Genomic DNA, 19,071 nt, shown 5'->3' on the forward strand with positions numbered 1-19,071 from the left:
AATAAAGAGTGTTTATTGCTACAATAATCTCTTTGAGATAAATTTGTTAGACATGTCTGGATAATTTTGACAAGTATCAAAATATTAAATTATTTTTTAGATAAATCACGTTATTTATGAATGGACTGTTACATACTGTCCAATTGATTTTTGGAACTTGACATAAATTATGCTTTTAATAATTTTTTGAACTGTATCCAAAAAAAATTTGACATTTTCGGGTACATTTTATAGAAACTTCTTTTTCGTTAATTTGTTACATATAATCTCATTAAAGTTTAGTGAGGCAATGTATATAATTTGTATTGAATGCAGTTTTTAGATAGATACTTCCTTTGATTCTATGCAATTTGTGTTTGTTTTTAAAGCAGAATCAAGGAAGTAATATCTGCTTAGTATTTGCAGCTAATTTTATTTCGTTGTGTAAGACAATTTTTTATATTAATTTGTCTTATTGTTATTCAAATGCTATATTTGTATATGTATACATAATTTATCCCAAAGAATTTAAAAATTTAGCATTTTGATGCAATAATTATAATTTTTTAAACTTGATTCTTTGTTTAAAACTTGAAAACGTAGTGGAAAACTTTTGATTAATTTATTGATCAGTTCTTATATACTAGGGTGGCCCAAAAAAAAATTAATATTTTTTTTTCGTGTCTTGTGAAAATATGTTGGTTTATCATGTTTTAAGAGCCCCTCAAAAAATCAGCTCAAAAAAAAATTTTTTTTTAAGGGATGCTCAAGTTTTTAAAACTCCTAAATCGTCAAAAATTGAATTTTTTTCTCGTTATTTTATACTCACTCATAATTATTTTAACGTTAAAAGTAGTGTACTTAAAATGTTTTCGAGCGACCTAAAAATATCAAGAAACTAATATTTTTTTTATTGAATTTGATGAACAAAAGAATAGAAAGACATTTAAATTTTAAAAAATTAAAAAAATTATAAATATTTGATACTCACAGTACAGTGTAATAGTAAATTTTGCCTCGTGAAATTTTTTAAGTGTCTTGTGATTTATTTCTATTCTTTTGTTCATATAAAAAGAATTATTAGTTCGTTGATATTTATTTTTAGAGGTCGTTTGAAAACATTTTAGGTAGGTACACTACTTTTAAAGTTAGAATAATTATGAGTGACCTTTAGAAATTAAAATATCAATTTGAAATTTTCACTCGACATTTTTTTCAACTTACAAAATGATAAAATAACGAGAAAAAAAATTTAAAAAAAATTCAATTTTTGACGATTTTGGAAATTTTTAAAAATCTTGAGCGACCTCTTAAAAAATTTTTTTTTTAACTGATTTTTTAAGGGGGCTCTTAAAACATGAACTAACATATTTTCACAAGAGACACGAAAAAAAATATTCGTTTTTTTTTGGGGCACCCTAATACATACATATAAAAATGTAAATTACTTCTCATTACTTTATGAAAATTTGAATGCAATCATTTTTATAAACATTAGACAATTTTTCGTTAAAGTCTTCAAGCTATGACTATTCTTTAAGAACAAACTTAATCTGCAATAAATTTTAATTGTAAATTAAATCTGTCAATATTTTTCCAAAAAAAAAGGAATTAGAAAAAGTATTATTGCACATCAAATCAGTATTTTTTTGGTATTTTTAATATTTGCAAGCATATGTATTTTAAACAGTTCTTGCCATCTATTTGTCAACCAGGTACCATCTGATTACTTTTGATACCTAGACAAATAATGTTAGCAAGATAGTGAGGCTTGCTTTGGTTTGCTTTGACGCCCATTTTGTAGTATTTTTATTAGGTATTGTTATACACTAAATTGTGATAAGCGAATGAAATTAACCACTAGCAATTTCTTAAAGTGCAATTTTATATTTTATCATGATGATGAAATATTTTTTATATTGTTTTTAATTTGTAAAATAAATTTGTTACAGCAAACCTTTTGTTTTATTTAAATAAAAAATATGGTTGAATGGAAACAAGAAATAAACACTGTAAATGTTTATTTAAATTCACAACAAAAAACCTTAGTCTAAAAAATATATGTGGATAAAACTTATTTAAAGTTAACATTTACAAATCACACTTGAACAAAATAGAAAATGTAATAAATAACAATATAACTTCAATTTTTAGTGATATTATTTTATTAAAAGCTTGATTATTTTGTGTCTTCAAAACTTCAGTGATAGTTTACAATTTGTAGGCCTGTCTCATCATCAAGTCGAAGTAGCAGTCATTATCTATGGAGGCACTTATGGCTGAATAATAGTTGAAAAACTCTTCTTTAGTTACCTGGGAGCAAAGTAAAGAATAAGTCAACAAGTGTACCTTGACACCAATATGTAAGAAATGATTATGTCTAATTTACTTACTATTCCATCTCTAGTTGCATCTTGTTCGAAATTTCCCAAAAATTTCTTCAAAATAGCCTCCTCTGAATCTTCTCCAGATATATATCTTGGATGTGATTTCACATTGTATACATTCTTCAAGTCGTCTATTGTTATTTCTCCATCTCCAGATTTATCCATTTTTTGAAAAGCCTCTTCTATCACTTTCCTTCTTGATTCAGGTAGTGGTGGCTAAAACATACAAAAATGTAACTACCTACAAAAAAAAATAGAAAACTACATATTGCTAGTGGTACAAGTGGGCATAACAATTTTCTAACAAATGTGTATCCATTAACCTATGGTATTCATTAATTATTATCATTAAGACTAAATTGACAATGAATACTTTAGTTGTTTGTATTGTTCTCAGTGTTTTCACAATGTTGGTCAATCAATACTCTGACGTATCTAATTGCTGTAAAAAGACGTACAAAAAAATGTTGATAATTGATTAAAGGAATACTGAAATATAGGGGTAAATGTAATACATATTTTGCGTATAAAATATAAAATGTTAATTGTTGTAATTATAATTTATTAACTTTATATCCCTGTATACTATGTTTGTATTACAAATATGATATGTAATAGGTGGTAGGTATATAATATATTAATTTATTTATTTATTTCCCAACAGTAAAAAATGTCTAATTACAAGGAAAATATCAGGTAGTAGAGTTCGGTGACCCACTGCTCTTAACAGAACCGGACTTGACTTACTAATATAAAAATCTGACAAGACAATAATATTAACAATATCGCTAAATATGAAACCAGTTTGGAAATTACATAAAATTGAAAACACTTATTCTACAGCTTTTAGAATTCAAACAAGGTTTTAGCTGGCTATATTTAAAAAAGAAGTGAAATTACGCCATATGGCATATGCTAGTACTTATTGACATTAACTTATGCAAGGGAATTTTCGTTCAACTTTTACTGCTGACAAATCTTCGGCTGATTATTGATTTGTTCTATCTCCATTTTCCTTTCAAATGATCTCCTTCGTGTCATAAGTGATTTTAGAATTATTTTTATCTCCATTAAAAAATTCAATTCATACTTAATTTAGTAAATATATTTTTCATATTCACTGATTTTTTTTAATAGGAATAGATTAAAATAATTTTAAAATATCTTAGTGCTAAAATTACAATTTGGACAAAAATGGAGATAGAAGAATCTAATAATAAGTAACCGATGAAAGAACTAGGTATATGAATTATCGAGGCATATTTTACAAAATGTTGTACTGGATTTTTCCAACACAATTTTGCATATTTTCTTTTGTAGCAATAAGTACTACACTAGAATACCTACTCGCAAAGAGATTTGAACATTTTAACAATGTTTTAAATTGTAAAATTTTAGATTTACTGAAATTCTATTAATAATAAATGAGTAAGTATTTGATTTACAAATGATTTTGTATAATACAAATATAAAATTACTGGCTAGTATAAGTTGTAAAGTATTAGAGTCGACATTCGAACACCTCGTATGATTACCCCGCATAGTTTCTACATGGATCTCCGCTTTTGATTTGGATATTTGGCTTCTCCGGATTTTGCGCAACTTTGGATTCTACTCAACTCATACGGGTTTGTGTAGTTTGATATGATGATGGTTCGTATTTGCATTGCTCTACCTCAGTCCGAATTTCAACGTATTTAGGAAACTTTTCATTGCCTAAAATTCGAAACTGAGACGGTTTTTCGGCACGTCGTCGGCAGTCGCTTTGCAACTAGTATCGACCTCCGTCGATATCGTCTGCTACGGCTTTCGTAATTGAAGGCAGCTAGGAGCTCCGTGGAAGGTTCCTTTGAGAATTTTCAACACTCAAGTGAAAACTGCTTCCGCTCCGCGCTTTCTACTTCATGTGGAGGGTAGTCACGCCTCCCTCGAACATTGGTATCTACTTTTGCCGGGGTCGGCATCGCGTAGATGTGCCGGAGACGGCTTCATGGCTCATGTTGGAAAGTGGAGCAAAATTTGAAATTATTCGAGACTGAAGATCGTTATTTAGAGGTCTTGGGTCTGACCGTTTACTTAATGGAGCCTGTTACATTGGAGCTTGAGGGCAGAACTAGTCTATTTTCAGAATTATAAAATTTACATTTGAGACAGTCTTCACAATGATAATTTTCACAAACAAAATAACACTCGTAAGTATTTTTAAAGTAAATATGACATTTTAAAATTATGTTCTTCTGAATTACAATAAACCATGTTTTTAAGGAGGTATATCGGGGTCCGAGGGAAGTGAGGAGTGCAGGGGGGATCCTAGGTCCTATGCTTTTCTTATGAGACAAAAGTTCGCTGCCAATTTGAAAAAATTAAATTCTATTGAAATTATTTGCGATAAACATTATATAGCAAATAAATCTCCTCATATGTACATAGCGTACATATTGACTAATTAACAACATAAAAATATCATATTTAAGTAGTTTTAAATTATATTTAATGAACGCATAAAGACTATATAGATATGGCAACAGCGCTAATAATCGAGTGCAGTTGCACACACTGCGAACCTACAAACCTCGGACATCGGAGATATTGCGCGTCAAATTCGGGTAAAGATGCGTACGCGTTCAAAAATGTATTGTGTGTAAACTATGTAAAATATAATTATTATATATAGCAAATATATCGTATTATCCTCGCGAAGATTTGTATCCTTTATTTAAAATCCGTAAAACATGTGAACTGGTAAAACAACGAGAAAATAATGTTAATTTAGTTCTAAAGAAATGAAATGACACTCGCCCAAGTCAAATAAAATGTTGGATGCAATTTTGAAGGTTCTGTGATAGAAATTACATTATTACTCACTGTTCGTGTTTTTCATCTCTATTTTAGTAATGTTACAAAAATTTTGCAACTATAACAAATTTTTTAGATATAAAGTTTGCTGAGAAATATTTATGTTCCTTTGTATTGTGTACAAATGCTTTTATCTCAAGTATTACTAATTATATTATTCAAGTAAAGAAAATTTTATGTAACCCTAAATATTGCTGGGTACGGATTACGATGTTTTTATAAACAATTAAATATACTAAAAGGATTTATCAACTGTATATTTTATTCCAATAAATATATAACAGCTTTCTAGCCTTTTTTAATTAATTTAGTTTTTTAAAAACATTACAAAAAATAATCTGTTGTGGATAATTTATTGTTGATAACAATGTACATGGGATTTAGAAAAAATGTATATGTTTAAAATCAATTTCATTTTTATTAAGTCTCAAATGTATTCCCTCCTTGCCGTCAGCTGATTACGACGTTGCCACATTAATCCTCAAGTCAGACAAAAATGCAATTATTGGTTTCTGTTTCTAATTAATACAGCTGTACTATGTTCAAAACTTACATTAGTTTTACATCAAAAATAAGATAATACTGTGTATGGAAAAGTTTTTTTTCACAATTTCTACATTTTTTTCTCAGTTATGGGCAAAAAAGAGCCGCACCGTCCATCTTCGCCATATAAACCTTAAAATGAACAACTTTCAATAATATCTCAAAATCTAGATTCAAAAAAAATTTCAAAAAAATATGACGCACAGAGGGAGCACTGGGTAATACGCTACATACATTTCAAGTACATCTGTGTATTTGAGTAAACCCGATATATCTTCTTAAAATGATGTTAAGATTTATTCAACTCACCCTAATGTGTACCAAAAATTCGTCCATGTTAACGCTACCGCTCCCATCGGTATCAAATTTTTGGAACATATCCTTCGCCTCGTCGTCCGTGATTTCCAAGCCGATTTCTCTCAAACCTAATATAAATTCCTCCAGATTCAATTTCTTGTTGCCGTCTTCGTCCATTCTCCTGAATAGCCTCCCGAGACCAAGGATGCCCGTGGCTCCGCGAGAAAGGCAGAGGAGTCGGAGACGCTGCACCGGGTCGGCAGAGTTTCCAGCGGCTTGGAGCTCCCGGAGGCTCTTGGCCGCCATCTCAGATTCCTGGCGAGACGTCGCGCTTTGGGGTCTAAACATACTGCAAAAAATAACTCTTAAAATCATTACCAGCGAAAAAACAAAGAAAATATCAGAAAGAATAATTGATTGCAGCTTTTTATCCTGTATCCTAAATTGAACTAACATATTCGACTTTAGACTTTATAAATGATTTAAAAAAAGTAAATAAAACATGCTGCTCAGCGAAGCCGCGCGATTTTCGTATGACAAAACCTTAATTCTTGGAAACCGACGAAACTACCTTTTTAACATGCTCAGCAAATGTTAATTTATGATCAAAGGTCACACGAGATCACGAAAGTATTCGGGAAGAGTAGAAGTCGATTCATTTAGTTTATAATCAAATGTAAGGTCATCACTCCTTCGATGATAGGAAACAATATGACACTTATCAACATTTAGTTTATTGTTGGGGCACCATTCTTGGATTTTATTCAAGTTGTTCTCAATTCTGATATAATCATCATACAGCTATTCGCCAATAAAGTTTTATATCATCTGCAAATAGCAAACAATGCCCAATCAAGGTCAACGATAATATCATTAATAAAAATTATAAACATAAGAGCGCCCAGTATCGAACCCTGAGGAACATCAGGTGTTCAAGATGTAAAATCCACGCAATTCAACATACATACTGTTTTTTTCCATACAGATAAGAGTTAAAAAAGATAAGTAAAGTTGTTAATATGTATATCAAATTGATTTAGCTTGTTAATAAAAGCATGCCATGATCTAGCTTATCAAATGTCTCACTATAGGCGACATCAACCTGTAGACTAGCATCCATAAACTTTGAAATATACTGTATGATACAGCAAAGATTGGTAACCGTAGAACGACTGTAAACAAATCTATTTTGTAATTTGACTACGAGAAATTGAAATAACAGGACCATCATTTTCCATTTCATTTATGTCTCCTTTCCTAAATATAGGCCAAATACCGGAGGTATTCTGAAATAGGTACCGGTAAAACACCGGATTTTGAGGATAAATTAAAATGCAAAAAATGTTCTAGGTATATGACAAAGTAAGGACGATATTTCGTCCCATTTAAGTTACATTCTTGCAATGATTTTTTAATATAAAATTATAGCACTCTCCCCTTTTACAGTGGATATTGTAAAGTATGCCCAAAAAGTATTTTGATAACTACCTAATTGTTAAAAACAATAAAAAATACGCACCTAAAATATATCTGTTGAGTTATTATTACTGAACCTAAACGATACGCTGTTACGAATGTTACAAAATAAAAAAAATCAATAAAATTGTTATCGTTTATCTTTGTATTAGTTTGATATACGAATTATAGGTGCAATGTGTGAACATGGTAAATATTGTTTCTTCCCTTGTTTTTCTTTTTTTTATGATTCACAACGAGATAAATATAGAGATTACTAGAATATTTGCTAATCTGTGTCAATAATTTTTAATTTCAATTTCTAATGAAATATGCAGGCGTTTATGTATACAGAATGTGGAAAAACTTGTAGTGGGAAATCTAAAAATTTTTTAATAACATATTTTTCTTTCCAACTTTGCCAATATGAAAATAATTGAAAACGTAACACTTTATGTCAGTAAACCTTCAAATTTTAATTAATAATAACTCTATAAATGGTGTTTCAGTTTTTATAATAATATATCGTTTTAAATTTTAAAACTATTAAAGACAACTGATAGCTCTATCAAAAAATTAAATTAATAAATTCCCATTTTTGATTTTGATTGAATTTTATTTTAAATATTCAAAATTACAAACTAACTATAGACTCGCACCTAAATTGAATTGACATTTTATTCTAAGTAAATAAAAAAGTATTGATCTTTATTATTTATTTACCTACTGGCGAGACAGTCATTGTTTCTGTGAATTGGGTAAGTTATTATTCGATTCATTAAAATCGATCAGCTAAATTTGGAATTATAGGTATTCCACTATTTAGAAGCCTATACATTTTTTTGTTGAAAATGGTAATTGACCAGTGTACCTACCTAATAATTTCTATAACTAAAAATATCAAAGAAACTCATTACTCATCCTTTTATACAGTTATTTTGTTTGTTAGTTGTTTAGAGGGTCTAATTTAATATACGTAGAAAACACTTTCATTCCACACTTTATAACATTTTTATATAATACAATATTTGGCCCACATATATTATTATGATATATTACTACAGTAAAATAAAAAAAACAGTAGTATAATGAAAAAAAATAAATAAATAAGCGCCACACGCACAATTAGTCTCTTTGCTGTAATAAATAATTTTTGTTTTGTGTTACAAGAATGATAAATATCATATCTTCATTTAACTTAAATAGGCAAGCCAAGGAATTTTTTAAAAACATTATTATTAACTCTCAAAAAATGTCAGTTATGTTATGTTCAAAATGTCTAAAAGTTGGATATTTATATGTAATTTTGTTCTTCATTGTTAGTTTTTATTTTGGATAACTATTTGTTACTAGCTATTGTTGGTGTAATTAAATGCTAGTTGGGCATGTTGTTTTCCGCGATATACGTAGCTAGAGAGGGTAGGGGTGTGCACGGGCCACCCCAGAAAGTGCGGTGACCATCCCAGAAGAAAAAGATCATCTTTCTCATACTAGTAAGTCACTGGTTTTGAAATATTATATTATCTATAAGTCGTTGATTACGTTTTTTTTGTTTTTTTTTAATTTTGAGGCTTGCTTACAATTAGATCTTGCAATAGCCCTCGGCCCACCCCAAGAAAAAACCCTAGCTACGCCCATGAATATCAACACTTACGTCTGTGGGGTTCGATATTTTTTGTATGCCTTTTCTGATATAGTTGAACATTGTTTGACTTCATATGATTTTGAAGATTTTGTAGAAAAAATATTTTGAATTTATATTGATTATAGCTGTTTTACATCGACAATTTATTGATCATGAAGTCGCTTCATCAAGAAATTGGACAAGTGTCATGCACCAAATCTGTTCAAGCGTGTTCTAATTTCGTCAATTTCTTCGTGAAGTTCGGAAGTACCAACCCAACAGATTTCCACCCTCAGATCAGTAATGAGGTTATGTCATTGGAATATCTAAATAATTGTGTGGCGTCGTACTAGTTTTGCATTGTTTTTACTGATTTGTTACTTACAAAAACTAATATTTATTTAATATGTGTCAAAACGATACCGCTGTTGTATCACTACAAGTGGAAAGGTGACATTTTTGAAATTTATTTGCTTCTTTGATTCGTTGGTAGAACTGATTCATGCGTCAAAAAGTCTGTAGCAGTGTAAAGCCACACTACCAATAAATTCGTGAATTAATTCATGAAGAACTTATTCATCAATAAATTGTCAATGTAAAACAGCTATTATAAAAGAATAAAAAATATGCTAAGACACCTTAACCTTTAAATATCAGTTTTTTGTCTATCTTTCTTATGGAATATTACTCTCATTTTTCTGTATTCATTTGAAATGAAACGCACTGTATATTAAAATTATTTCGATTTTTCTAAAGCTTAATATTCAGAATTATTCAAAAGTTCTTTCATTTATAATGGCACTAGTTGGGTAGTACCTACCTAACGAAATATTGAGTTTCATTAATCAGATGTTAGATATCGATTGAACTGAATATTTTATGGATGGTGGACATCAGACTTCTTTGGCATTTAATTCCATTAAAATAAATGAATAAAGCAATTTATAGGTCTGCTTTGAGGACGCTACCCAAGGAAAAGATATCACTTTACTTAATTTAAATAACTTTATCAATTTTTAAGAAGGCAATTAGGAGAGATAATAAGTACAATGTAATCAGAGAAAATCGTTAGAAAGTAAAATAAATAAAACCATAAACAATAACGCACACTCTTTATCAGAAGTGAATTTTCCCATTTTTTGGATAAAATAGGTATACATATTTTTTAGGTGCTACAATGTCTTAAAATTAGAAATAGGAAAATTCCAATGTTTTTTTCCCTCACTGTTCGCATTTAGAAATATGTTATTTTAAATAAGCGTTATTTAGGAATACCTACTCTGGTATTTTACTTTACATATAAAGGAATATGATAAAACATAATATAATACATTGTATAATAAACAATATGAATCTTCAAGTCATTAAAAAATTTTTGAGATGTAGAACATGCATGACGAAAATTACATTTGTATGTACCTACATAATAATTTCAATGCATTTCTTGTTAGATTCTTTTCTACTAACATAGCCTTTCTAATAATTAAGTAAATGTACTATTTATTTTTCTCATTACTTGTATTAGCGTCACTTACCACTAAAAACACTTTTCGTATGTTTTTGTATCTACTAAAATACTATCTACTGTTAACACCGGCAAATATTCTGCGAAACTGGAACGCGATTAACGTTTGTTTTATTACACATTTGGTAAACTTGTTTAAATGAATCACAAGACGGGGAACTTTCCCATACCACAAGGTTCCTGAGATTCGTCAGCAGTAAGGTCTGCTAAACAACTAGGACGAAAATTAAGATGAGATTGTTGTTAAATCAATTGTAATTTTTAAAGGATGGGCTGATTAAATAATTTTAGCAATTGTTGAGGGAGACGGTGAAATTGGTCGATTAATGTGGGGAGTATTGGAAATAATGACGCACGAACAAATGAAATTAGTATCTATAAATAATATTTGTGATATAATAATACACATATAGTCCAAAAGTATTTTATATATTTTTCGTAGTGGTAAATAGAATCGCGGAATATTAAAAAACCCCTATCGGAGTGGATCCAACACTCTTGGTACAGCTGTGGACAATAAAAAGTCCTTTAAAAAACCCCCTTTAATTTTCAAGAATTCAAATTAGTCGGTTTTTGGTTTGGTGCAATAATAAATTTATGTATTTGATTAATGTTCGTTTAATATTTTATATTAATAGGTTAATGTTATTGTGTATATAAAAATTATTTAAATAAGTTGTTCTACAAGTTTTATGACAAACTTTGACGGATGGGAGTTAATTTCAAACTTTTTTTCTTATATGAATATAGGTCCCATTCGTTTTTGTGTAAAAGTTACAATCATTTTAAAAAATATAACTCCATTTTTCTATTAAAATATAGCCTATATTATTTGTGTTTAAAGTTTAAACATTAGTTAACCTTTAATAATATCCAAATTAACAAATCTTGAGACTATAAAAATTGTTCAAAATGCCCATCCTCGGCTCACATCGGCGAACTTAATATTCCGTCACTTGACGTATGAGATTTGGATCATTTCTTATCTGGTTAGCTGCATTCTGAACTCTTTCAAGTAACTGCTGACGAGTAGTAACTTCAACATGATAGACAAGCTGCTTCATATGCCACCATAAATAAATAAAAATCCAAAGGATTTAGATCTTGAAGACGCTGTGGCCATGTTATTGGATCTTATTGACCATTTATTCGGGAAATGATCATTTACCCAAGAAGTTACTTGCCTTCCTCTATGTGATGGTGCACCATTGTGCTGATACCATCAAAGGTTGTTTTCCGTTGCTGAAATCGTCTTGATCTAATTGCATGCGGATTTTGTAACGTCGAGATATGTTTATTATGATTTATTATTTATCCTGTCCCTAATAAAACATGCTTTATCAGACCACATGACAAGCGAAAGGAATCTATCATTTTGTGCATGATGGTGAAGTAACTAACCAGCGACAAAATTCTAATCGCTGAGGGGCATATCCAACATGTAACACTTGTACATTTTGGCGATGAAACGGATGTACCATTTCTCTGTTCAATACACACCATACAAAATTTGGTGATAAATTAAGATTACTTGCTATACGCCAAACACTAATTGAAGAGTTGTCAATGACATCTATTACATCTTCTTCATTTTGAACATTCACTTCAATAGGACGAATGGCATTTTTTGGAGCGGGGTTATTTTCTTCTCGAAGAATACGAAATGGCACTAAAGAAGACTGTGTGGTCAGGTTGTTGTCTATTTGGGTATCTTCGCCGATATTCTCGACCCGCTTGTCTGGCATTCACATTGGAATACCTACATACAAAGACAATTTCTGCATACTCTTCAGTTGTAATTAATTGCATTTTTTAATTAGCAATGTGCTAAGTGTCAAATTAATAAACAAAATGACACAAATAATAATTACTGTTATATAATTTTTAATTACGAGGCTACTTTAATTGAAATATGAAATTATATTTTTTTAAATGCTTATAACTTATAAACAAAAATAAATCAGACATATGTTCACATAAGAAAAGATGTTTGAAAGCTAGGTTAGCTATCATTTGTCAAAGTTGGTCATAGAGCTTGTAGAACATCTTGAATTATACGAGGAGTGAGCGAAAGTCAAATATGTTGGTATATAATGGACATTGATTCCTTTTATTAAGCAGTCCTGATAATTTGTTCTACAAAGTAGGTGACGGTAGTTACTTACATATGTACAAAATAAATAGCTACACGTAGGTACTTAGAAAATGTATACCATATATTTACAAAAAATAATTTAATGAATTAAAAACAAACCTTATATTGTGCCCTGATTTTCAAAGAAAGTATAGAAAATTAAATTTTTCTCTTTGTTATCCGCTCTACTTAGCCATGTATCATAACGTAAATGCCGTTATTGATTAAGCCATAAACAATTCAGGTATTAAATGTTTATCTTTTCCCATGGTAGAAACACTTTCATGAGAACGGCACTCTAAAAACACCACTGCATTATGCCTTTATCAATGAATATTTCATAAACCACAACCTTGTGAAAGCTGTAGAGATTAAAAATAAATTTCGTTCATAAATCCGGAAGTACCTACATATATTACAATCGTTAAACTAAGCGGAAAAACAAAGTTGCGATATGCGAATGTGTTCTGTTTTGCTAAGGGTTAGTTGAAGGCGATAACAGATTTCTGAATACCAAATCAAATCGCTTTTAATCAATTTTAAAGTTTTTAAAGTTTTTTCTCTAGTCATTCGAGTATTGGGCATTTGCGAAATTATGAAAAATTAATGGAGAAGATCCTTCCGTCAAGAGCTATGTTTATAAATAGTTTTGCCTAATCAAAAATCTCACACTGAGAAGAGAAGAGGACATAGGCGCAGCTAGGGGGCAGGGGTGTGCACGGCGCACCCCAGAGAGCCCGGTGCTCACCCCTGAAAAAAAGATTTGCGTGGCCTTTATTTTTATAATCAAAATGTTGCTAATTGCGAGAGAGAGTTTTTTTTTAGAGGCCTCCACAGAACTTGCAGCTCTGGGCCTACCCCAAGCAAAAATTGTAGCTACGCCCATGCATGGAAAACAAATAAAAAATAATAAGTAATGAGAATGAGTATTTTTTATCACACTAATATAAGATCCGGTACTTTGAGTCTCGGTTAAGCCTTGGTTAAGCTGTTGATAAAATTCATTATTCAATTGAAAATATATGGTTTTTATACATAAAATTTATGATTCTTATTAGTCCTGTAGGTATCTACTGATGCATGATTATATACAGCGTGTCCCGTTTTTCAGGTTAACACCTCTGGAAATGTGAGAAGGCTGTGGATTTTCCACAAGCCAATTTTTTTTACAAATAGTATGCTGAAGGGAGGTTATATTCTACTAATCATTTTTGACGTCACAAAAGCCTGGCCTACTACGATTTTTTAAAAGGGCCGTTTTTCGAGAAAGTGGTATTAGGCATTATTTTATCAAAAAGAAAATATTACCAGGCTATTCAACACGCATCAAAATACCCATATACCAAATTTGAACGCCAAATGTCTATTGAGTGTTTTTTTATGTGCTAAAAGCTAAAAATTATAATAAGCAGGTCAAAGATTGCCATGAAAGTGAAAACAAGTACCAATCGGACAAAGAAAAAATAAGGACACTATAAATTTAACACTTTAAATTGCAGCCATAATAAAAATAACTAACGTACAAAAAATGTAGGTAATGAATTTTAAATATTAAGTCGTTGAATAAAAAATTGCAAAACAATCTAAAAATTTATAAAAACAGACCAAGGAATTTGGATGACCTAATAAATTGCATAAGACAAGCTTGTGCAGAGATTACTCCACGACGGCTATGTAAATTATTTTTAAAAAGGAGAGGACTGGAAAAATGTGTTCGACTGGAAGGAGGTTTGGTAAAGAAAACTAAAACTTAATTTAGATTAACGTTTTGCAATTTTTTTGTTTAAGAACTTAGTATTTTTAATTCGTTACATTTTTTGTAAGTTATTATTTTTATAATTAATAATAATTAATTAATATATGTAATTAAAAGTATTAAATATATAGTGCAAGTATTCTTTCTTTGTCCGATTGGTATTTGTGTTAACTTTCACGGCAATCTTTGACCTGCTTATTATAATTTTTAGCAGCCTGATTTTTCAAAGTTTGACATCACATAAAAAAACACTTAATAGACATTTGTCTTTCAAATTTGGGATATGGGTATTTTAATGGGTGTTGAATAGCCTGGTAATATTATCTTTTTAATAAAAAAAATGCCTAATACTACTTTCTGGAAAAACGACCCTTTAAAAAAATCGTAGTAGGCCAGGCTTTTGCGACATCAATAAAATGATTAGTAGAATATAACCTCCTTTCAGGGTACTATTTGTGAAAAAAAATTGGCTTGCGGAAAGTCCACAGCCTTCTCACATTTCCAGAGGTGTTAACCTGAAAGACGGGACACACTGTAGATGCGTATTTTTGAGTTGTCTGCTTTTTCCCGAAAGAGATTTTTAATTAGGTAAACAGTATTTTAAAATAACCTTTTATTGATCTTTTTGACACGAAATTTGTCCATAATTTTTTATTTATTTATTTATTTTATTTTACATGTGACAAAAAATAAGTAGAAAAAAATTGAAACTGTGTCACAAATAAGCAACTTCAGAAAACAGTTTCTGATGTATGTATAAGATTTTGTATCACTTAATATATACTTGAGCACTGGATGTACGAAGGTAGCCAACACTTTTACCCGATTTGTCTCTATTGAATTATTTGAATTCATTTAAAATAAAACCTTGCAAACGTATCTTTCCCAACAGATTTGAATGTTAAATCTACATAATAGAATAAATCAAAGCAGAAAAACAATATATAGCCACTTCAAAACAAAATTCCATTTAACCCAACAGAAATTTACTTCAACAGAAGCGTACTTTGTTTATTATATGAAGGAAGGGGCAAATAGGGTAAAGCCTCGGAACCCCTTTTAATAAATTAATAATCAGTACACTCCCACGCAAACACACACAATATAACAAAACAAACTCCACGCACCTTCTCCGCATGGTCCTTTGATGGGCTATTTCCTGGTAAAACTCGACGAATACTATCGGGAAGCTTTTAGCACTGGAGTGTGAAAATTCCGGCCATACATAGGTATGGATTTTCGTTTGTTGTACAGGGGTGTGTGAACCACATCACATGGGAATACAAAGAAATTATATCGAACCAACACGCATCAGACAAAAAAGTAATTAATAATGCGAAAAGTAAGTGTTTTAATTTCATTTAATTTGGAAGGTACACGTAACAACCTTTGGGAGAAGAAAAGGGGGGTGGAACGGTGTTAATGAACCCCATGATTTATTAACGGAAATTGTAATTAAATTGTTCTATATAAATGGCAGCCAAATTCGATTAATAAAGCCAAGAGACTCATTGATATGACGTAAAAAAATTTGCACTATCTTTCGCGGCTTTTGAGATATCAAAACGATTTTAAGTTTTACTCGAAAATCAGGCTTTTTTCGAAAAACATAAGAGAGTAGTAATTTGTAGAAAATTGAAAGACGCGTACTATTTTATTTAGAAAAATATGCCACCGATACCCTGTATCTCCGCCACTGGAACATGTAAATTTTAGGAAAGGCCTCAGATTTTGGACATTTTACATAAATACATGTGTCCAATTTCAAATTACTCAGTTACTAGTTTTTAAATTATTTAAAAAAAATTAAAATATTTAACACCCTGTATCTTTTTAACGAAGTGTCCTAGATAAAAATTTTATAGGAAAGACCCCTTAAAATTCACCAAATAATACGAAGTTTCATTTTTGGTCACCATTTGTGAATCACCCTGTATAGTGATAATTATTACAATCTGATACCTTTACAAACGTTTGGTTGTTTTTCCAAATAATACATACTCGTATATCAATTTTTGTTTTATCCATTAGATTTTTAAGGAATAATAAATTCCTTAAAAATGTTATAATTAATGTCTTTCTTCAAGTAAATGAAATTCTTTGATTAATGACAAATATAAACCAAATTTAGATAACATTTTGGAAAGAGAATTCATAAAAATCAACCTGCATTAAATATACAAGGTGTTGCTTTAAGCGCATCCGTTGTAACTGTCATAAGGATTGTCTGATTGATGACAAATATTTGATATTAAGAAGTAAAAAGATATTATGAAAACTATTGCATCTTTACCATTTTTCGGATAAAACTAAAAACTTAATTTTTTAAATTGGAATGCTCTATATGTATATCAAATATTTTCTTATTAACACAGTAAAATAAGATTTGTTGAGCCTTCCTGTAATAGTAAAGGATATAACCAAAATAATATAGGTGCTGCGTTTTCTATTAAAAAAAAATAATAAAATTCATTGTCATTACAAAACAAATTAAAAGCATCAAAAATAATTTTAAAACATAACGTCATAGTATCGTCTGAGTATCGAAAACGAAAGATTTTTTAAACATCAAGACATATCGAAGTGTGCGATATACAGAGTGTCCCATCAGGAATCGCCACTGTCGATATCTCGGAAAGGTACTTATCCGATAAATCTGAAAATTTGGCAACGTAGCAAAACCAGTAGACCCAACACAGCTATTTAGAACTTTATGGCCCTTCCGGTTATACCAGTTATGCCGGTCGACATTAACTTTCTTATTTTAAATGGGACATCCTATATATTATTGCATTCCCTATACCTAGGAGCTATAGATTTTGATATGTTTTAATTTGTTGGTATACCTACCCTAATTTAGTGTTACCTATGCCGTTTATAGATACCAAAAATCCCCTTGATGTCACGCGCCAGAAAAGAGTTACACACCTCTGCAAACCCTTGCATCTGTCAAATTTTTTCTTTAAAAATTAGTATATCCAAATCTATAACTCCTAGGTACTTATAGGGAACAAAGTGTCCCTCAAATTTCACGTAGATTCCGAAAATGCAATAATATATAAGGTTTCTCATTTAAAATAAGAAAGTTATAATGTCGACTTCCGATATAACCGGAAGTGCCATAAACTCTAAATATTTTAGCTGTGGTGTTGACTACTGCCTTTGCTAGGTTGCCAACATTTCAGATTTATCACATCAGTACTTTCGATACTGCCGATTCCTGGTGGGACACCCTGTGATGTATATTTTGTATTTTTTATTGTATATTTACTTCAAAATTGTTTTGCCCAATATATACCTAATAAATGAGTAATGAATGTTAAATTCTTCCTCATTTTCAGTTCTTGCAAATAAACCTATTGTCCACATCATTTCTAATGATATTCGTTGCAAAATTGAAATTGAATAACTGTCATAACAATTAGTAAGAATTGTTATTCAAATACAGAAAAAAAAAAATGCAGAAGTCAGCAAATGTCCGACTTTTAAGTTGTATTTCCCGTTTGTACTCAAAATACATCTATTTTTTTTATGAAATTGGAGTAGGTCTCCTTCATTATTGCAGTATTTTAATTGGCCAATCTTGTTCAAAATGTGCTCATACTACAAATAGCAGTAATACCAAAACATGTGAATTAAAAAATGATATTAATTGTGATGATGTATTGGACATAAAAGTTGTTTAAACTAATTTACCTTTATCTTTGCAGGACTGCTGAAGGAAATAATCGGTGGGTTGATCTCTATTAATAACAGAATAAATAATAACCGCGACCACTATTTCCAAGATATCGGAATCTAACTAGTGGTAAAGTTTATAAAAACAGTTAAATAATTATTTATTGATGTGAGTACTGAATTGTTGCTAGGGGATGTGTTTCACTGACAACAAAACGGATATGCAAGTCCCGTTAAATTGTCTACTGATAGCTTATAAACTTTTTACAACACCAGTCAATGTAAAATCAATCATTGAGGAGTATCTGAAATTTGAGTTTTAACAAGGCAGACAAAGACAATAATCGATGCCACTGAACAATGAATATCGAATATTTCGCAGAATTATTCCTATATTTAAAAATATATTTCTACATTTTAAAAGTCAATTAAGCTTTCAAAATATATTTTTTGTGTTATTGTGTCCCTACATACATACATAAAATTAAAAATTATTTGGGTGGGTTATACTTTTACCTCTAACTAAAGTACAGATATGTAAATATCCTCTAAATGTTTATTTTCAAACTATAATTTTTTATATCAAATACAGGTATTTAAAATAATAAAATACCGACATTATTAATTTATTTTTAGAAAAAAAGGAGAGCACAAATTAAAATTTTACAAGGTTAAAATTGCTTAGAAAAAATAATGTAATATAATTTCTTATTAGTAAAACGTTAGATAACATAGAAAAAATTGTTTTATTTATTATTACCAGTATGTATATTTGTACATTGTATATTTGTTTGTATTATTTACCAAACGATTATCACAGATTTTTGGTGCGTTCAG

At 30.0% G+C, this 19,071-nt stretch overlaps 1 protein-coding gene across 4 annotated transcripts; it reads right to left on the reverse strand.

Annotated features, from left to right (window-relative positions):
• Positions 1-1,983: 1,983 nt before the first annotated feature.
• Positions 1,984-18,352, reverse strand: LOC108917054 (calcyphosin-like protein). Of its 4 annotated transcripts, none has more exons than XM_018723483.1 (4): positions 18,253-18,352; positions 6,075-6,411; positions 2,373-2,582; positions 2,191-2,292 (listed from the first exon to the last, which is right to left on the reverse strand). In XM_018723483.1, exons 2-4 carry the CDS (start codon positions 6,408-6,410, stop codon positions 2,191-2,193), a joined length of 648 nt encoding a protein of 215 aa, XP_018578999.1. In that variant the 5' UTR covers position 6,411; positions 18,253-18,352. The 4 variants fall into 4 exon arrangements, with proteins under 4 accessions (XP_018579000.1, XP_018578999.1, XP_018578998.1 ...); XM_018723482.1 differs by lacking the exon at positions 18,253-18,352 and adding an exon at positions 10,677-10,784; XM_018723481.1 differs by lacking the exon at positions 18,253-18,352 and adding an exon at positions 7,582-7,665.
• Between the last annotated feature and the right edge of the window lie 719 nt (positions 18,353-19,071).

This window comes from Anoplophora glabripennis, unplaced genomic scaffold (genome assembly GCF_000390285.2).
Source record: "Anoplophora glabripennis isolate ALB-LARVAE unplaced genomic scaffold, Agla_2.0 scaffold69, whole genome shotgun sequence".
Classification (NCBI taxonomy): domain Eukaryota; kingdom Metazoa; phylum Arthropoda; class Insecta; order Coleoptera; family Cerambycidae; genus Anoplophora; species Anoplophora glabripennis.